The sequence below is a fragment of the Saccopteryx bilineata genome, chromosome 6 (genome assembly GCF_036850765.1).
Source record: "Saccopteryx bilineata isolate mSacBil1 chromosome 6, mSacBil1_pri_phased_curated, whole genome shotgun sequence".
In the NCBI taxonomy this organism is placed as follows: Eukaryota; Metazoa; Chordata; class Mammalia; order Chiroptera; family Emballonuridae; genus Saccopteryx; species Saccopteryx bilineata.
In genome coordinates this window covers 39,021,437-39,039,735 of record NC_089495.1, presented here as the reverse complement: position 1 = coordinate 39,039,735, position 18,299 = coordinate 39,021,437, and the positions used below count along the sequence as shown (strand labels likewise).

At 43.6% G+C, this 18,299-nt stretch overlaps 1 protein-coding gene across 2 annotated transcripts in view; it reads left to right on the top strand.

Moving 5' to 3' along the window:
- COL4A2 (collagen type IV alpha 2 chain) overlaps positions 1 to 18,299 on the top strand; it is a 199,705-nt gene that overhangs the window by 35,862 nt on the left and 145,544 nt on the right. For both annotated transcript variants that reach the window (XM_066234747.1, XM_066234746.1), the window contains exon 4: positions 16,249 to 16,329. In XM_066234747.1, coding sequence (XP_066090844.1) covers positions 16,249 to 16,329 — 81 coding nt within the window. The remainder of the gene's footprint in view (positions 1 to 16,248; positions 16,330 to 18,299) is intronic.

Here is an 18,299-nt window from a genome sequence, read left to right as displayed (position 1 = left end):
TGATGTAGAACACTAACGCTATATATTTATGCTGCTTGGAAGAAGGTTCATCTTGGCTGTTTATGATGCCATGGCATAGTTTGAGTATTTGAGGGAAGGTAAAAAGGAGGAGCAGACAACAAATGAGCTCTGTGGTTAAAAGTCTGAGAATTCCTGGTCCAGTGGTAAACCCAGTGCCACGAACAGCCCAACCTAAGGCTATAAATCCGATAGCCACAAGTTAAGCAACAGTCCTCGTCTAAGTTGTCTTCTGAATCTAGCAAATCAACCCTTTCCAGACTTTTTATTCTAAAGTTGTAAAAGAAGAAGGATAGGGGAGGAGGCAAGAAGACTTGGAGATAATAGTAATACAAAAAATAAAATATTCAATGCTGTGACTGTTTTAGTGGAAGCTTAGGTTTGGCTCCTCCCTAATTTTGGCCTAATGTCTGAGTTCCGTGGGTAGCATCTTCTGAAGGGTGGTCCTCTTACTCCAGGAGCCCAGAAGTCCAGTCCTACAAGCCAATTCCAGGAGAAAGCAGAGCACTCCTATATTTCATGAAGACATTTTTTTTTCTTTTTTTTTCTGAAGCTGGAAACGGGGAGAGACAGTCAGACAGACTCCCGCATGCACCCGACCAGGATCCACCCGGCACGCCCACCAGGGGCGAAGCTCTGCCCACCAGGGGGCGATGCTCTGCCCACCAGGGGCAACGCTCTGCCCACCAGGGGGCGATGCTCTGCCCCTCCAGGGCGTCGCTCTGCCGCGACCAGAGCCACTCTAGCACCTGGGGCAGAGGCCAAAGAGCCATTCCCAGCGCCCGGGCCATCCCCGCTCCAATGGAGCCTTGGCTGCGGGAGGGGAAGAGAGAGACAGAGAGGAAGGAGGGGGTGGGGGTGGAGAAGCAAATGGGTGCTTCTCCTATGTGCCCTGGCCGGGAATGGAACCCGGGTCCCCCGCACGCCAGGCCAACGCTCTACCACTGAGCCAACCGGCCAGGGCTCGTGAAGACATTTTAAGGTACAAAGAACTGTAAGTGGACAGAATGCTTAAAGTCTCTCGAGCCGGGAATGTTGAAAGTGGTCTCAAGGCAGACTCCAGCTCCCGGGTTTCTCCAGTCTGGCAGGTGTGTGTGCAGCCCCCTGTTGTCTTCAGACTTTCTTCCTGCTGTATTCTGCTGAGTGACCTTAGGGGCACCACTGGCTGGGACTACAAAGGGCTGCGTCCCTTCCTGACTGCATTAGGGCATTTATGGGTTGCTACCAAGGAGAGAAGCATTGTCTATTTAGGGCAAAGACTTCAGTGAACTAAAAGGAAGAAATGCTGGCCTCCGCATCAGTGCTTGACTGTTTATGGTATAGCTGTAGTTCCTGGCAGGAGTTTCCTCCCAAGGGTGGTGCTGTGGGAAGCTCTGAATCATGGTGCATTCAGGGGAAAAAAAGCACAACTGTTCTACTTTACACACGTCTGTCAAAAGGGAACAATGGCAGGCTTGGCCTTAGAATCAGACTCCTCTTTAACCGTATGTCTAAACCACCAAGTCGTGGACGGACTGTGCTCACATGCTGCTCAACCTTAGAATGTCAAACCAACACCTGTCCATGCGCCTGCTTTCTCCACACTCACTCCCCAAAGCTCTGTATCTGCTACTTCCTCCCACTTCCCTCCGTGGTTGGGAAATCTAGCTGCTAAAGATCCTATCCACATGGATGTGAGCATGGGATTAACTCCAAAGGACATCAAATTAGATGGACAGTCCATACTGGCGTGTAGAAAGGTCTGGAAGCATGCTTTACATCAGTAAGGCAAGTTCATTTAACGCATGCAGATCAGCAATCAAAATTCAAGTTAAAGCATAGTAATTCAGGTAAGAATTACTTTCTGATTTTTGCCCACATACATAATCTTACGTATTGTGGTGTTAAGAATTTATTGTAAGGACTTGTAACCTCCTGAGGGCAGGGGTCCTGTCTCTGTGCCTCTAAATCCCCGTACTAAGCACTCATTACAAGTGGTAAGCTCTGAACAATGTTTTCTAAAAGATATTTGTGGGGGAGTGTCTAACTGTTGATGAAAACAACACGATTCACTTGCCAAGTAGCCAAGTGAGAGTTTTAGATGAGTGTAAGGGAACATAGTTTTAACTGCACCAGACCAGATTGCTATGTCGGTACTGGTTTCTTCCTTCTCCATCTGGAGGGGTCTGTGCTTTATCAGTCTCTCCTGGTTTCCAGGTCCGTCTAATTGCCATAGTACCAACATTTCCTGGCTTTTGTTGTACTGCGGCACAAACTCTGTTTTGAAAGGACAGGAGCATAATAAAAACGGATATGAAAGAAGGGCCAGATGACATCACTGAAAATATTTAAGGAAGTCCACTCTTTTGCATGTTTATAATCTCAGCATGTTAGTTGTTTGTAATATGATAAGAGTACTTTTGATACATAGGGGGAACTACAAGCCTTGTTGCTCATACAATATTCATGAATTTTTATCTTAGGCTTGTAGTGACAGAAAGAGAATAAGAGGTCTTGGTTTGTGACCCAAGTGACCTTAACTTATCAGTTGACCTTGGCTACAACATTCAGTGTAGTTTAACTGCTTAAATTGTGCCTCTGCCAGCTATTTAATGAATTAAAAAGAAAAAAAAAGTTTTGTCATTAAAGATGAATTAGCATACCAAATTTTCTCTCTCAAAATAAATGGGAAAAATTAATAATATATGAAACTTAAAGTATCACCTGGCCAAGGCTAATTCCACAAACTCTAACTCTATATAGATTCAACCTTATATGTCTGCTTCTTGAATAAAAAAATCTTAAAACATTCAGCTGTCTCCATGAACACCAATCTTGCTAAAGAATGAAAATGTTGACCCTGACTGTGTCACTGAATTGAAACCATGACTGTAGAAATAGGTTGACATCTTTTCCTCGGTGGGTAAAACAAAACGAAGGTTAAGAACATGAGTAGCAAACCCTTTCTGTCACGTGCCAGGCATTGTACTAAGCTTGCCCAATGGATTTATCTACTTTCTTCCTAACAACAAGCCCACAAGGTAGGAGTGGTAGATTCCACCCATTCTGCAGATAAGAGACTGAAGGACACATGGGATAAGCATGGTTTGCAAGGCCACAGAGCTGGGGCAGCTTGCCTGGAGCCCAAGCACCTCTCTCCAATCATGGTGCCATGGAGAGCAAACCAAGCGCAGCATGGTGGAAGTGTGCACACCTGACTGAAGCACAGGATAGAATCACGACACTCTGAAGGCCTGGGAAGACCCTATCCTCTTGCAGACTCCCCAAGTTCCGCGTAAGAACACTGAATGCATCGGTATACGAGAGTATGACAGAATTGACTCCTCATTCTAAAAATGTTTCTCTGCTAATTCTAAATTAGCCTTATTGATGGAGGTCAGCTCCAAAGGTTGACCTGAACCTAGTCCAGAAAAACATTTAGTATTTGGTGGGTTGATATTACAATTACTTATACATGTGGACCCTGAGTGTGCAGCATAAAAACCACAAGAATTAAAAACCAATAGCCAGCTGGAGAGCGAAGAGAACCATGGGATTAAAAAGTCACTTTTGAAATAGCCACGCAGATAATCTACACACAGTAATTGAGCGCTGCCTGCATTGATCAGGACTCTGGGCCACTGGCCTCAGGAATATGCTTCTGCTGTGGCTTAGAGTAGATTTTATTCACAGATCTTTCTTCCAGTGCAGAGAGAAAACTGCTAATAAGCTCACGGCAGAGGAATCCTCAGTAACTGCTAATACGCATTTACATAGATACCTTCTAAAAGCTGCCAGGTGTGCTTAACTTGACTAGGAGAAAGAGCAAGGCAGATTGGGAAATTCTACCCCCAAAGCCAGGCCAACAGGAATGTCAAGTGGCTGTGGTTTGAGTGCGGACTTCCACTGGCCCTGGAGCCCCTGTGACTTTGGTTCAGATTACCGTCAAGTTTACAGAGATGAAGTTGCTTGGATCTAGACCCGAGCCTGCCCAGGCAGACTGCTGGTATTCCTTGCATGCCGACACAAACGAACACCTGCCTTGCCTGGACCAGTCCTTACCAAACCAGAACAGAAACCTCATTGTATTATGAAAAAGTATTACTAGGTCTCTTTCATTGCATTCTTTTGGGATCCCCCTCAAATTTAGCATAGAGAGAGGCTTTGGGTCAAAGCTCTTACACTGGACATATATCTCCAGAGTAAATAGCCTCAAGGGATGTTTCTTCTTCATTTCTTAAGAACAATGTGAAATATTCACTCAGGCTCATATGCCAACACTAACAACATACACATTTTTATTCCTTGCCAGAGAATACCAAGAACTGACATGCTGCATAAATAAATAAAATGTAGTGTAGGTAATGTGTGAGGTAATGCCTATACTGACGTGTCTTGGTAGACTGTCTCTCACTAGCTGAACAAGGGCATAAACAGAATGGCTCATAAGTATTTAAGGGCATTTATTATTCTAAATATAACATGAACCTCTTTACCGTCTGTGCACGGTAAGACATAATGTCGTAGTGATATGGGTGACCTCTTGAACAAGAGTTGAAGGCTCCTGATGAGTTGTTTTCCTAACACTGAGACAGAACAGTATCCCCCAGGCAGTAAAAATGACTGAAGGACAATAGCCTTTACCAAAAATAGCCTTTAATGTAGTCAGTTTTCTTGTTACTTAGTTGGTGAAAACATTGACTTTTGAATCTAAAGCAAGTAAGAGAGTACTAAAGTACAGTAGAGTCTGTTTTGCTATGGTGCATTTTCTCTAACTTCAAGCTGCTGGTAAACCATTACTGATCAACCGGAGAGTGATGTCAGTATAAAATGGGAGTCACATTGGTTCATGCATGATGTTTCTCCCAGCATGTTGTTTGCACACTAAGTAACAGGGCAGCTGGAAATGAAGAGGTTAGCACAAAGGATACGGAAAGCTATTGAAGAATTGAACTCTGTCTCAGATGCCAAGTCCTCAACTTTCTCTGGGCTCAGTGAGCCATATATCTCCCTAGAAGTGCTGACTGCACAGTTCTTCCCAAATTTAATGGTGTGACATTGATCAATAAAAGTAGATAGGTTTCAGGTGAACATCTCTATAGCATTTGAACTGTTGTGTTGTGTGCCCATCACCCAAAGTCAGATCATTTTCCATCACTGTATAATGACTAAGTTTATTAGTACCTTGGTTACCAAGTTGCTAGATACTGAGTGGCATGCCTGTAACACTATTTTCCCCATTTCATATACCTTTTTGGTTCAGTGTGTGATTTTGCAGAATGTGAGGGTTTTTCAGAAATAGTCATGTATTGTTGTGTAGCAGAAACACCCATACTTAAAAAGAATGAGTAGGGACAAAATGTGAAATCAACACCAGTTTGACTTTCTTGTTCTGATGAGTGAGTGGCAGTTGTGTTTGAGATTTGAGTGGGTCTCAGTTGTACAGACAAGGAAAGAGAGAATGCGAGGGAGAACATTCCAGGCTGAAGGCACAGCTTATACAAAGGCACAGGCTTTAGGGAAGGTAAGGACCCAGAGGTTTCAATGCTCAATACATCTAAAATCTGTAACATTCCAGCATTGTGGGCAAACATTTTATTAAGCACTCGATTGGAGTTGAAATTAGAAAGGAACAGTAACTCAAAAGGAAGAGAACTCAATTAGCAGGTATCAAGAGAAAGAAGGCATTCTAGACCAGAGAACCAGTGGGGGTAAAGAGGACTAGACAATGTGAAAATACAGAGTATATTGTATCTGTAGAGAACAGCATGATGTGGGCTGTCAACTTAAGGGCTAAGCTCAGAACAATGTAAGTTTCCACCGAGCCAGGTGCTATGGTCTAAATGTTTGTGTCCCCCTCAATACGCATGTTGAAATCCTTACCCCCAATGTGATGACATTTGGAGGTGAGGCCTTTTGGGAGGTAGTTATGTCATGACAGTGGAGCCACCATGATTAAGATTAATGCCCTTATGAAAGAGACCCCGCAGAGCTCTCTTGTTCTCCTGCATGTGGTGGCACAACAAGAAAGTGCTGTTTATGAACCAGGCAGCAGGCTGTCACCAGACACGAGTCTCCCAGTGCCTTGATCCTGGACTTCCCCGCCTCCAGAACTAGGAGAAGTAAGTGTGTGCTGTAAGCCACTGTGTAAGCCAACCAGTCTGCCATTTTGATATAGCAGCCTGGACAGACTAAGATGTCTGGCATTAGTGATTAATAAAAACATGAATGATGGCAGTCTATATTAAGAATGGAGAAGGGTGACTTCCAGAAATTGGTCTTTTGACACACTCACCAAAGAAGTCCTGTACAGTATTAAAATGATTTCAAACAGAAGCATCCCATAGCTGATCTCATTCGCGCATGTGTGAACGCACATACACGTTCTGTTACACCAACTCCCACAAGGTAGCTGACATGCATATTGGCTTCAAATTACGCATGCTGTGTGGCAACTTCATCATGACACCAAGAAGAGAGGCTTTCAGTGACCAGACCCCCGCCCTGGGAGGACCCTGACACATCAAGGCACACCGAGCCAGGACCTTGCACCAACATGTTGGTCAGACAGGCAGCACTCTGGCCAACATGAGCCGCTGCTTCAGTGACCGAGGAGCCATTACAGGAAAGTGAGAGTCGGACTGGTGATGAGGGGCTTTGGTGGAGAGTGGAACAAGCTGTTTCGAAATGCTTGAAAAGAAAAAGAACTCGTTCTCACTTGAGACTTTGGTGACAGTGTTTCTTTTGTAATTCAAGGCCTCGGAAATCCCAGGCAGGAAGTGGTTTAAGATCAACCTTTGGAATCAAGTGAATAATACTCAATTCAAAATCAAATTCAGCCAGAGATGTGTAAGCATAGCTAAATTTTAAGGAAAATAAATAAAATAAATCTTCAGATGTCTTAGGAGCTGAAACTGTGATTGCCATAGATATTGAGAGAGGCAGTGGATTTTGTGAGGGTAATGAATAGATTCCTGGAGATCAATAAGTATTAGAGATAGAAGAGTACCAGAATGCAAATGACCTAGACATTAGATGACAGAGAAGAAACACCTTAATATGGAGGCAATTCATACTTCAGACAGGACATCTTTCACGCTTCAAGACAAAATGACCTGTATTTTAAGGTTTCCTCACTTGGCTCTGTGCTTATTCTCAAGGCTGCCTGTTGAGTCATTGTCCAGTTGACCCCCAGCCTGTATGCTCATTGGTCTGTGCCTTGCCTGACGCTCCATATACCTGGGTCTTCACTGCCTGGGTTCCAAGTTTCTAGACTAGATGACTCAAGATGAGGGAATTTAAATCTCCACCCAGCTAATAAAGGGACCCAACAATGAGACCATGGCCTATCGCAGGTGAAAGTCAGATCGCTACACTGAATGGGCATGATGAAAGAAAGAGGGAGGGATGCCTCTGGATAGAGCCTGCATCGCCTGCAGTCAGAGCCGTTTGTCATCTAGTGTCAGACCTACACCAACTCCTTCATACGCCAGAGCGTCCAGGAGGCATCACTACCTTCCTCACTAGTGAGGAGACACATTTGGATTCTGCTTTTGGCTTCAAGAGGAGGAGTGACCTGTGAAGAAATAGCCAGGGCAGGGATGTGACAGGAAGTGCTACACCCCTTTTTTCTAACCAGATGGCCCACTTGTCTTCTCCTGCAGGCCCAGGCCCACCCACACTCTGAGATCATTTCTAGCCCTGGGCAAGGGATTTCTCAGGAAGCATTGGCTCATACAACCTTGGCTCGGTTTCCACTCTCGTTGCTATGTCTGAGGGTTCATGCCAGAGAGTCAAGCATGCTCCTAATACTAATGACCCTTAGATTTGGACGATGCAGGAGACTTCATGAAGTACATCATTGAATCCTTCCAACAGACCGAGGAGAAGACTACTATTCTCATCTTGTGCCGAGGGCACTGTAGTTGGAAAGTGAGGTCATTTCTCTGCCAAGACTACCCATTGACCTATCATCATTCTCCTGGCCTACCTCAGTCCTACCCTCCAACCTCACACACTGAATAGTTCCTACTAGGGGCCAAACTCAAGGATTCCTTATTCTTGAGTTTAGCAACTCGAATTCAGTCTGTCATTTAACCTACTTTAAATGTCACAAGCATAAATGGTGTCATTTGAGAAAGCGTTCTGGCCTTGGTCTTCCACCTGCCATGCTCTCTGTGCCTGCCAGAAGCCTTCCCAATGTGACCTGATTCCTGAGTTGTAGGAGTTTTTTTTTTGAGCCAGTCCTACTTGTCAACGCCCAAGCCCCAGCATTAAAGGATGCCTGACATAGGTAGTCTTGTCAATGGCAAAATCTATTTGAAAAACACCCCTGGACTTTGAGCTGTCTGCAAAGAAAAGGTGGGGAAGTTGGCTCGTCATTGCTTGTAAAAACTTACAAGTGTGCAAGTATAAAAACAATGTGGCGTGTTACTGCTGATTCAAGCGAGGACACCCTACGCAATGCCTTCTGGTTATGTCTGCCATAAAGGTGAGCCAGGAGGAGGAGTGATATTATGCCTCAGGTATTCACCTGGGCAAAAACAAATGAACCCCTGGGGGACATGAAGACTGTCATCCTAGAAAAGCCTTCTGTAGCTCATCATCTCTCATGTGAACCACTGTCATCCTTTCTAACACAACATCCTACCCTTTCCCTTCCTTCCCCAAACTCCCAGCCCCGTGAGAACAGGCAGCGACTTAGATGTAAGTGCACTGGAAGTAGTTGGTGCTCAGTAAAAGTCCACTGTGAGCACTTTTGTCCCTCTGTTATTTCACTACCTCTAAATGTGGCCATTGCAGGACCATCTAGAGTGAGCACATTTATTTTGCATGCCCTTGAACTGCTGTTAAATAAAGGAAACTGAATTGGCTGGATTTCCCACCCACTTTATTGGGAAAAAGAGTTTTGTTCTGTGTGGAGTGGCTGTGGTCTGCATTTCCTCTGCATATACTCTGTCTTGCTAATACTATGTTGGAATTATTTCCTTAATTTCTAAAGCTGCATGTGCGGAAATGGCTTATATTTCCTGTTTTGATAAACTAATAGAATTTTACTGAGAACCTTGTTCCCAATCTGGCTTTCTTCTTTGTTGGCCCTTTTATGGATTAAAAGAATAATTCTAAAAAGTTTGCTTGGCTGGATTTGTGACAAAGACTTGTACAGATTTTTTTTAACCTTAAATATGAAAGATGATTACTTTTTTGCAATAAGAAATGTTTGTCTTTTATGTCAGTTAGAATGGGTTATTCAGTATCCTTCTGTACAGGAAGCTTGGGTTAGATGCTGGGGGCAGTCCAATGGTAAAATATCTATAATTCCCTACAGAGACTTGCTCTTTTTGGCTGGAGGTATGTTGGCTTTAAAAGACTTTCTTGGACAAGAAGTTTCTTGGAACATGTGGAGGACAAAATATTCTTTGTTTTAGGACAAATGAGTTTTGTTCTTGTGTGTTCATATAAATTTGATTAATACTAATTTCTTATGTGCAAGCTGAGAACAATGGCAAGCATTTTTTTATTTATATATATTGTATCAAGTTTAAATGATATTTACGTCTGCAGAAAGCTGGGTTCATGCCCATGGATTTGTGGGGTTTTTTTTTAATATACATGGATTCTCACACTGGTAGCTATAGAAATAACTAGTCTTAAAGAGTCTAAACCTTTTGTGTGTTTTATTGTCTGGCATTTGACTTGTTATTTAAACCTATTTTTAAATGTCCTAAATATGAGGACAAATCTGCCGTTGGCAAAAGTGACAATGAGCAGTTTTCTCAGTGTTTTTAAATGAGGCTACTCCTCAAATGAGGAGTGCCCCTTCTCACCAGGCAATGGAGGAAATGATTCCTAACGAAAGCAGCATGATACTGGCTTCTCCTAGTGCCAGGAGACTTCACAAATAGGAAGTAGGGCCAAGCAACATGTGGGACCGGATGTTCCCTTAATCTTGCAGCTGCTACTATAGATCTCTGCTCTGACTCTTCGCTGAATTCCATTTATAGATGGCAGAGCCAAGTCTCTACCAGCAGCCAGAGAGCCCGTGGCTCAAGGCAAGAAATTCTCTACATGACTCTGATAGAGTCCTGGCTCAGGAAGCTAGAGCTCATCTTTCCTTAGAAGATTCCATCTCTTCTGTTCTTCCAGAGACAAAAGATTGACCAAGAGATCTAGAGCATGCATCTAGGTGATTTGGACATGTCTAGGATAAACTGGATGCCCATGCTAATAGGTGTCTTTTTAAATCTTTCTAAATGTAATGATGCCAAGACTCAGATAAGGCTCCAGAGCAAAGAATTCCTATATGAAAAGCTGATCAAGAAATCCCTTATTCAGAGCTCTCCACGTTGCCCCGGAAACCATGTCTGTTGCATTGCATTTGAGTGGAATATGATCCAAGGTTTCTAGAAAATATATCATATGCCTTAACATTGCCAGATGTCTCTTAGGGGATCCAAGTCATTTCCAATTTCTAGACTTTCTAAATAGCATGGCAGTGCTGACTACCAACTCAGGACAGGAAGAGTCTTTAAAAGGATGTTTTGAATATGGAAAAGAGGACTAAAATATTTTGCCGCACTCTGATTGATTAGAAGCTCAACACCTGAGTCCTGGGTGCTCAGAGCTTCTCTAAGCATGTCACAGGTGGCTGGGTCCAAGGGAGCCTGAGGGCCAACATCTTTCTAGAACAGACATTCCTGAGTCCATCTTAGGCATGGAACACCCTGAGTCTGTAGGAAATACTGCTTTCTATTCCACTAAGAGAGATGGCTCAGTGGTTTGCAGTTTTCCCATTGTCTCTGAACACAATGCCAGTCCATTTATCTAGTGTAGTGTTCCACAGACTTCAGTGTGCCTACCTGGTAATCCTGTTAGAAAGCACAGTCTGATCCAGGAAATCTGGGGTGGGGTCTGCAATCCTAACTAGTGCCGAGGTGATGCTGATGTTGCATCCACACACCATACTGGGAGTGGAAATTGTCTAGATGGAGAACAGCAGCATTTCAATAATGGATTGATTGATTACCTCTTTGAAGTTGTGTCTGAGTCTCTGCCTCTAATTAATCAAACTCCCTTTTCTCTCTCCCCCTCTCCCATTTCATTTGTGACACGATTTTTAGGCAAATATTCCTCAAACTCTTTGCTCACTATTCTCACCATGCTCGTTCTCTCTCTCTCTCTCTCTCTCTCTCTCTCTCTTTCGCTCTCATTTAACAGCTCTGTCCACTCCACTCTCTCCCTTGCTAATATTAATAGTTGCAAGGATTACCCATTCTTCATCTCTTCCAGGTGTAGCTCAGAGACATTCCCAGTTTACTGTGCTTCTTCTGTTTAAGCCACTTTCTAGCTTATTTTCCAAAACTTAGAATTCACAATTTGCTCTTCAAAACTATTATCAGTTCCACAACACTTTGAGATGTCAAAAGCTTACAATGACATCAAAGTCAACGTCCCCTCCCTGAGTCTGCAATGCCTCTTCCAACTTCCTTAATTGCCCTACTTTTCCTGGAAGGAGCAGATGAGTTCAGTGGGGCCTAGTCTCTAGGTTGGTGGGTGACTAGATAGCTGCCAAGGTGGGAGCATTTGCAGGTCCTCAGTGAATGCTTGTTCATTTGCTGAAGAAATTAATGGTTAACCCTCCTAGTCAGACTCCTTCCACAGTTTGTAAGTTAGAGCCATAGTTTGAAATGGTCAGGTATCTTGGTAGCTATGGGGATGGCTTCAGCTAAGCAGGGAAAGACTGAGGATGTGCCAGCTGTATGGACTTTCTTTGTCCTGGATTATAAAGTGGCAGTGTATAGAAATTGAGTCCTGAGACAGGAGTTGAGGGATACGGCTATGTCAGGGGCATCCTGACGGTTAGAAGAAGAATGAGTTCAAATTCACTCCAGGCCAAGATGCTTCTGATTCCCTGATGATAAGAATCCAGATGTCTTGCTTTCCTAAGCCTGGAAGTGAGTGGCTCTCTGTCTTTCCCCTTGGTGATAGGAGAAGGGGCCTCCGGTCAGACAGCGGAGAGCTTATTCTTTTTAAGGCAGGCCTACAAGGAGAAGGGAGTAGAGTGGAGCCCAAGGGAAAGAGCGCTGGCTAAAGCAGTCCTGTGTGTCATCTGGTATGATTTTAATGACACTCACCGTAACTTGAATTATGTAGGTTTCATTATTTACCTAATTTTCTCATCAGCTTGTTTACCTGATCTGTTCCCTATTTTTTATCCATGGCCCAGCACAGCATATCACCCAGAGTAAAGACTCAGTGAAGGAAGGGTGGATGGATGGACTTATGGATTTGCAAAGTGGAAGGGCGGATGAGTTATCCCCCAAGACCCCTTCCAGCTGTCAATTAATTAGTTTGGAATTGGGGGAGGTAGGTGATGTCTCACTGGTGCAACTGAAGGGGTGTTCCCCTGAACACTCAAAGCTGGGAAGCACATGGCAAAGGCTCCTTTGTGGTCCCAAAAGCTGGAGGGGAGCCATTTCTGTGTTAATATGAGGACATAAGACTTGTGCATGTTAGATTCAAGCATTCTCCAGGGAGTGGGAGCCCTTATCACTTTTCATGGATCTTCAGTATAATTGGTCCCATAAGCCTTCTTCTGCCTTGGGATGAAGGACCTCAAAATAAGGGGAAGAACTTGGCCAGCTCAGTTGAATGACTGGAGCATGCTCTGTGACAATGGACACTCTACACCTGAACAGGGTCCATGGGAGCCTCCTGGCCCTAGGAACTGCATTCCTCCTTGGGTACTTAGACGGTGACCTCAGTGATCTGCAGGGGTCCTTGGGAGAACTGGGTTTTGGAATATTGCTCTACACAGTGCTACCAATGGGAATCCAGACTTGAAGTGAGAGACTATTGGAGGGTTTGATTGGTGTTTCTGAGAGAACTTGAACCATGTAGGTGAGAGCGTGCCTTCCTGAAGACTCAGAAGTTGAGGATCTGGACCAGGGCCAGCTTGTCACCTTTGAAGGTGGTGGGGGCAGACTCTTGAGGTAGACGTAGCGTGGGAGGAAACACTACATTCTTAAAAATTCTCTATTAAAAAAATGACAAGAAGAACGGCCATGTTTGTGAGTTGTGTTGAGTGATAAAAGCCAGGATAGACTCAAGGGCTTGGAGCATGGGCAGCAGTAGTTGGTGTGAGCTTTTAGTATTAAAAGCTGTCTGGCAGTTGTGTGGGGGGGTGCTGGACACAGACCTAGAACCCCACAGAGCACTTCACACACTCCTTATCAAGGTCCTCAGAAGGGCATTCATGTCCTGAGACTGTTTTAGAACCCAAGTCCCATCAGGGGAATGCAGAGGCTCAGGTCTGAAACCTGTTCCGTCTTTAAGAGACGTCGGAACACATGCCGTGCCCTAATAAAGTAAATATAAATACTTCTGTTCATCCCAGAGAGCTGACATTCCAATAGGTAGTGCTTAGGGCTCTTGTAGATGTCAGAATTCCTAAGAGTCCCTCCGTAGTATATGTAAGATACTGGTGGGAATACACACACCCCATACTACATCACACACAGACACGTTCGTGCACACACACAAACAGCACATGCGTGCAGGGTTGGAATTCCATGACGAATTTTCTGTGGCTTGTAAGGTGGAGGACTACCTCTTAATGATGTACTGTACCCCTCACCTCCTGAAACAGGGTATCTGAGCCATTGACACATAATTGAAAAAGTGTTGAGACCAGGAGTTATCAGGCCTTCGAGTCTTAGTTCCAAAAGCAAAGAAGCACTATTAAATTGTGAGCAGGTTATGAAGAACTCATTTCTATAGCTGAATCCAGTGCATAGCCTAAGCCTAGAATAGAGAGTCTGTTAGATCAATTTGAAACCATTAAAATCATTTTAACCATTGATTTATATACAGAGATTTGGCAAGTGGCTTTAGAAATCAAAGCTAAAAATAGTATATAAAACACCAGATGGAGAATATGAGTTTATGTTTCACCCATTAGACTGAGGAGTCCCCCTTACCCTCTCCAAATAACTGGTAAATGAATTATTGCATAAACCAGGACACCTGCCAACATACTTGTTCGTGTCACAGTCATATATAATACAAAGTATAAATAAATATGGCAGCCCATGTGGACTTCTCTCTTTTGTGCTAAGGGTAAGCCATAAAACTGAGGGCTTAGCATGGAGCTGGATTTATAAAAACCAAATAGTCAAAATCATGGAATTTAAAAATGAAGCCATAAAAAATTGGCAAATACCTAGAATCGTATTTTAAGGACATGAAAGGATTCTACACATGTTTACACTTACACTGTGGTGCCCAGGCTGTTCTGTTACCTCACTCAGGCCAGAAAGATAACCAAAAGGAGAGTCAAAAGGCTTTCTTTACGGGATTTGACATTTTCAGGGTTGTTTGTTTGTTTGTTTGTTTGTTTTGAGGTTTAAATTTTTTTAAATTATTTAAAGTGGTGACTGATGTTTATTAAGTAAAGAATTATAATAAAACTACACAAAAAAATATAAAACTTTCAAATGAGACCTCTCTACATAAAAGAACATTGAGTAGTTGTTGAAGTCTAAGGTACACTCTGGCCAGATGGCTTCGAGTCAGAGTTCAATTGTGTGCCCATCCAAGGTGGATCATTCAGGAAGGCCATGCTCGCGAAGTTGCTGGGGTGGCCAAGTAAGAACATTGCATTTCCAGCTTGAATATTCAGTACTGTGCCAGGAACAGGGAAGATGCTAGCATGGAAAGCAGACAGAAAAACTTACAGAGGGAGTTTCCACCTGACCATCCTGTTCAGTTATAGAGACTTAACTCAGGAGAGAGCGGAAGAGCTATGGTGAAATGAGGTTCTGTTTGAAGTTGCAGTGAGTTCTGTTTTCTGGGGAGTGTTGTTTGCATGGCAAGGTTTGGCTCAGTGCATATCAGAAGCTAACCATGCCCAGGGTCCCCCTTGAGCATAAGAGTCTGCTGGATGGACAGTCTCCATGAGGGTGACAAGGATGCACTAAGTCACCTGCCAGGATGAAGGGAGGCAGCGAAGAGAGGGAAGAGGGCCAACCTGACTGTCATTTCCCACTGAAAATATTTGGTACTACGAACACAGTCTGAGAGAAAGAGCTCAGACATGGTCCAATCTCGAGGTCCATACGTTACCTGAAAAACCTAGATCAAGGGCAAGAAACGCATTTTCCCTTTATTCTGATTGGAATTGTCAACCAGAGAACTCCCTCAAGTTATCCAGTAAACTCATTAAAGAGTTATATCTCAGTGTATGATACAGAGTTTGACTACGCCACCCGAGCCTGACTAAATAAAAACTTCCCCGGCCCCCTCCTCTTCCCGTGTGTGAGAACTGCTCACAGACTAAAGGGAAGGAAAGGGGCTTTCTTTGCAGAGGGATCACTGTGGATGTCATGGCACCTGTGTGATGGAGGTGAGGGTTTGTCATCCTACCAGGTGTATTTGCAAGTTCCACCTCCTCATCAGAGCCCCCTTCCCTTCAACCCACCAGGGCCTGTGTTGTGGGATGGGGACCCAGAGTTGCCCCGCCCTTCTTAACTTAACCTTGAACATCTCCTCCTCCAGGATGCATCCCTCATATTTCCAGGCAGAATGAAGGGCAGTTTCTATGTGCCTGGCATTTCTCCTGCATCCTTCGTATTTCCAGGCAGAATGAAGGGCAGTTTCTATGTGCCTGGCATTTCTCCTGCATCCCTCGTATTTCCAGGCAGAATGAAGGGCAGTTTCTATGTGCCTGGCATTTCTCCTTCGTACTAAAGCTCTTAACACAGAGTGTCCTCGTGGACACTTCCCACAGAATGCCTGGATCCAGGGAATGTCCTCCTTGACTTTCCAGCCCCAGGATCTAGCTTGGCATCTGGCACTTTGTAGGCACTTTAAAAAAGGCTTATTGGCCATAGAATGGACAACACCAAGAATTACTAAAACATGGCTTATATTACGGTCACATGACCCTAATGAAAACTATGACTTTGGATGATAATGACATGCTATTGTAGGTTTATAGATTTTAACAAATGCCCCACTCTGATGGGGGAATGTTGATAATGGGTAAAATTGTAGGGTGGGGGGCTGGGGACGTATGGGAAATGGCTGTACCTTTTGCTGTGCACCTAAAACTGTTCTAAAAATTAAAGTCTATTGTTTTGAATGAATAATTGTGAGAGCTGGAAGCACTCTCAAAAGATAGCATTATGATACGTATTGTCGTTGACAGTATTTTACCTCACTTTCTCTTTGCTTTATGTCTCGTTTCTGCAGGGTGTGAAGAAGTATGATGTTCCCTGTGGAGGGAGAGACTGCAGCGGGGGCTGCCAGTGCTACCCTGAGAAAGGAGGGCGGGTAAGTCATTGCATTGCAATAAACAGCATCTTCCTTATACTCCCATTGTAAACGAACAGGCCTCAGGTTGCCTGATTAAGTCAGTTGCATACTTTCCTAAGGAAATATATTACAGGCATGTTCTTCTCCACTGGAGCAAGCAATAATAGAATGTAAAATTGGATCGATTTATACTACTTGATTAATAAATTGAGAATAATGCTTTCTTAAGCATCTTTTCTCTTGTTCTTTGTTATGAACCTGGCATTCTATGTGCCTGGCAAGGTATGTCTGTATATGTGTGTTAGTAATGCAACTATGTTTTATCCTTATTATCTTATACATAAATAGGTTTTATAAAAGTATGACATAGAGAACACATAGTTGCATTTATTCTGCAATATAGAAATTCAAATTAGAGGGCACCAGCCTCTTGCCACTGAGAATCATTCTACCTTTTTAAATTATTCTACTCACTTTCTGCATGTTATTTAAGTAGCTCATTTCATAGGTAAGTAAGAGGAAAAAAGGTCACCCCAAATTATTATCATAGCACCTCGTAGAATTTGAACTGATACTGGGTTTGTATGTTTGATCAAAGTGATTGGCCTCTCCTTTCATTTCCATTAAAGCTGAGACTCGAGTCTTGACATTATTGATTTTAAAAGATACTTTTTATATGTTTAAGCCCATGTTGCTTGTGGCCATGTGGGCAGCAGTCTTTTGTTTTAGGGCACAGAGTTTTTTGAGTCTTTATGCCTTGGAATCATGCACTTTCCTCTGGGACCCAAGCTTATCCAGTACCAGATTGTGAGAGGCAATTGGGAATTCCTGCCAGCATTGCCCTGTCTTTGGAAACAGACGTTTTTGGGATCCTTAGGTGTTCCAAATGAGTTTCACCAACATGAATCCTGAAGTCAGTTTCTACAGTAGCCATTCCTCATACCCACCCTGCATGAGGGAGGCCCATCTTGTCAGAGCCTGGGCTCTGTGGCTGGATGTTACATCACACATCTTCTTCTCCCTGTCCCCTGCAAAAATCAAATGAGTAGAACTTATCGTCGGAAACCCCTTTACACTTGTGATGGTTGTATTTAGTGACATGTGACTCATCACCTTGTCAGTGGCCAGGGTCGCAGTTGAGAAGCTCCTTGCCACTAGATCAAAGCTCCATCTCCACGTGCGGTGTTCCTCGTGAGTTGCAATCCTCAAAACAGTTTTTGTTTGTGGTGTTCTGCTAACGGGGCCCTCTGTTGGGTGTGTTGACTTTATACGTTAGGAATTTCAAGTCGAAGATCCTTCATCACCGTGTAACTAGGATAAATATTTTTTAAATAAAAGAAAGCCATTTCATGGGATTTAAAGTGCCTCTGGGGTCTCTTGCGACAGACTTTCCCAGCGGTGCTTTGGGAGCAGCGACGACAATGTCTGACTGCAGAGCTCTCCCCTGCCTGAGCACTTGACTGGCTCAGCCTTCTGTGGGCACAGGGGAGATAAATTAGTGGGATACAGTATCTGTGAGACTCGCCTGGGCGGGAGGGACTTTGATTCTAGAGGGACTCTACATTCTCCATGTCATCAGCCAAGCGGAACCCAAACAAACAGGAGAAGGTTCTTGGGTCGACTCTTTTCACTTTGTGTGATTATTTATTTAATGAAGAGTCGACATATTAACATTTCCCATGATGCCTTTGCAACAGTTTTATTCTTTAGTAAAACTGGCTTATTCTGATTATTTCTAGTTATCAACAGGTAGTGCCATCTGCCACAGCAATATACTCTTATGCCAAAGGTCTCTTCAAAGAGGTTGTTAAAAGGGAGATGTCTAAGAGCATTGAAACCTTTTTACTTCCCATTGTCCCTAATTAAGAAAATACCCTGAGTCAGTCCCTATACCACTGGTTAACTTGATTAACATGAGTAATCCAGAGCCCAGTGTGAGCTTGACTTTCCTATATTCAGACAGGTTATTAATACTGATTGAATTAAGT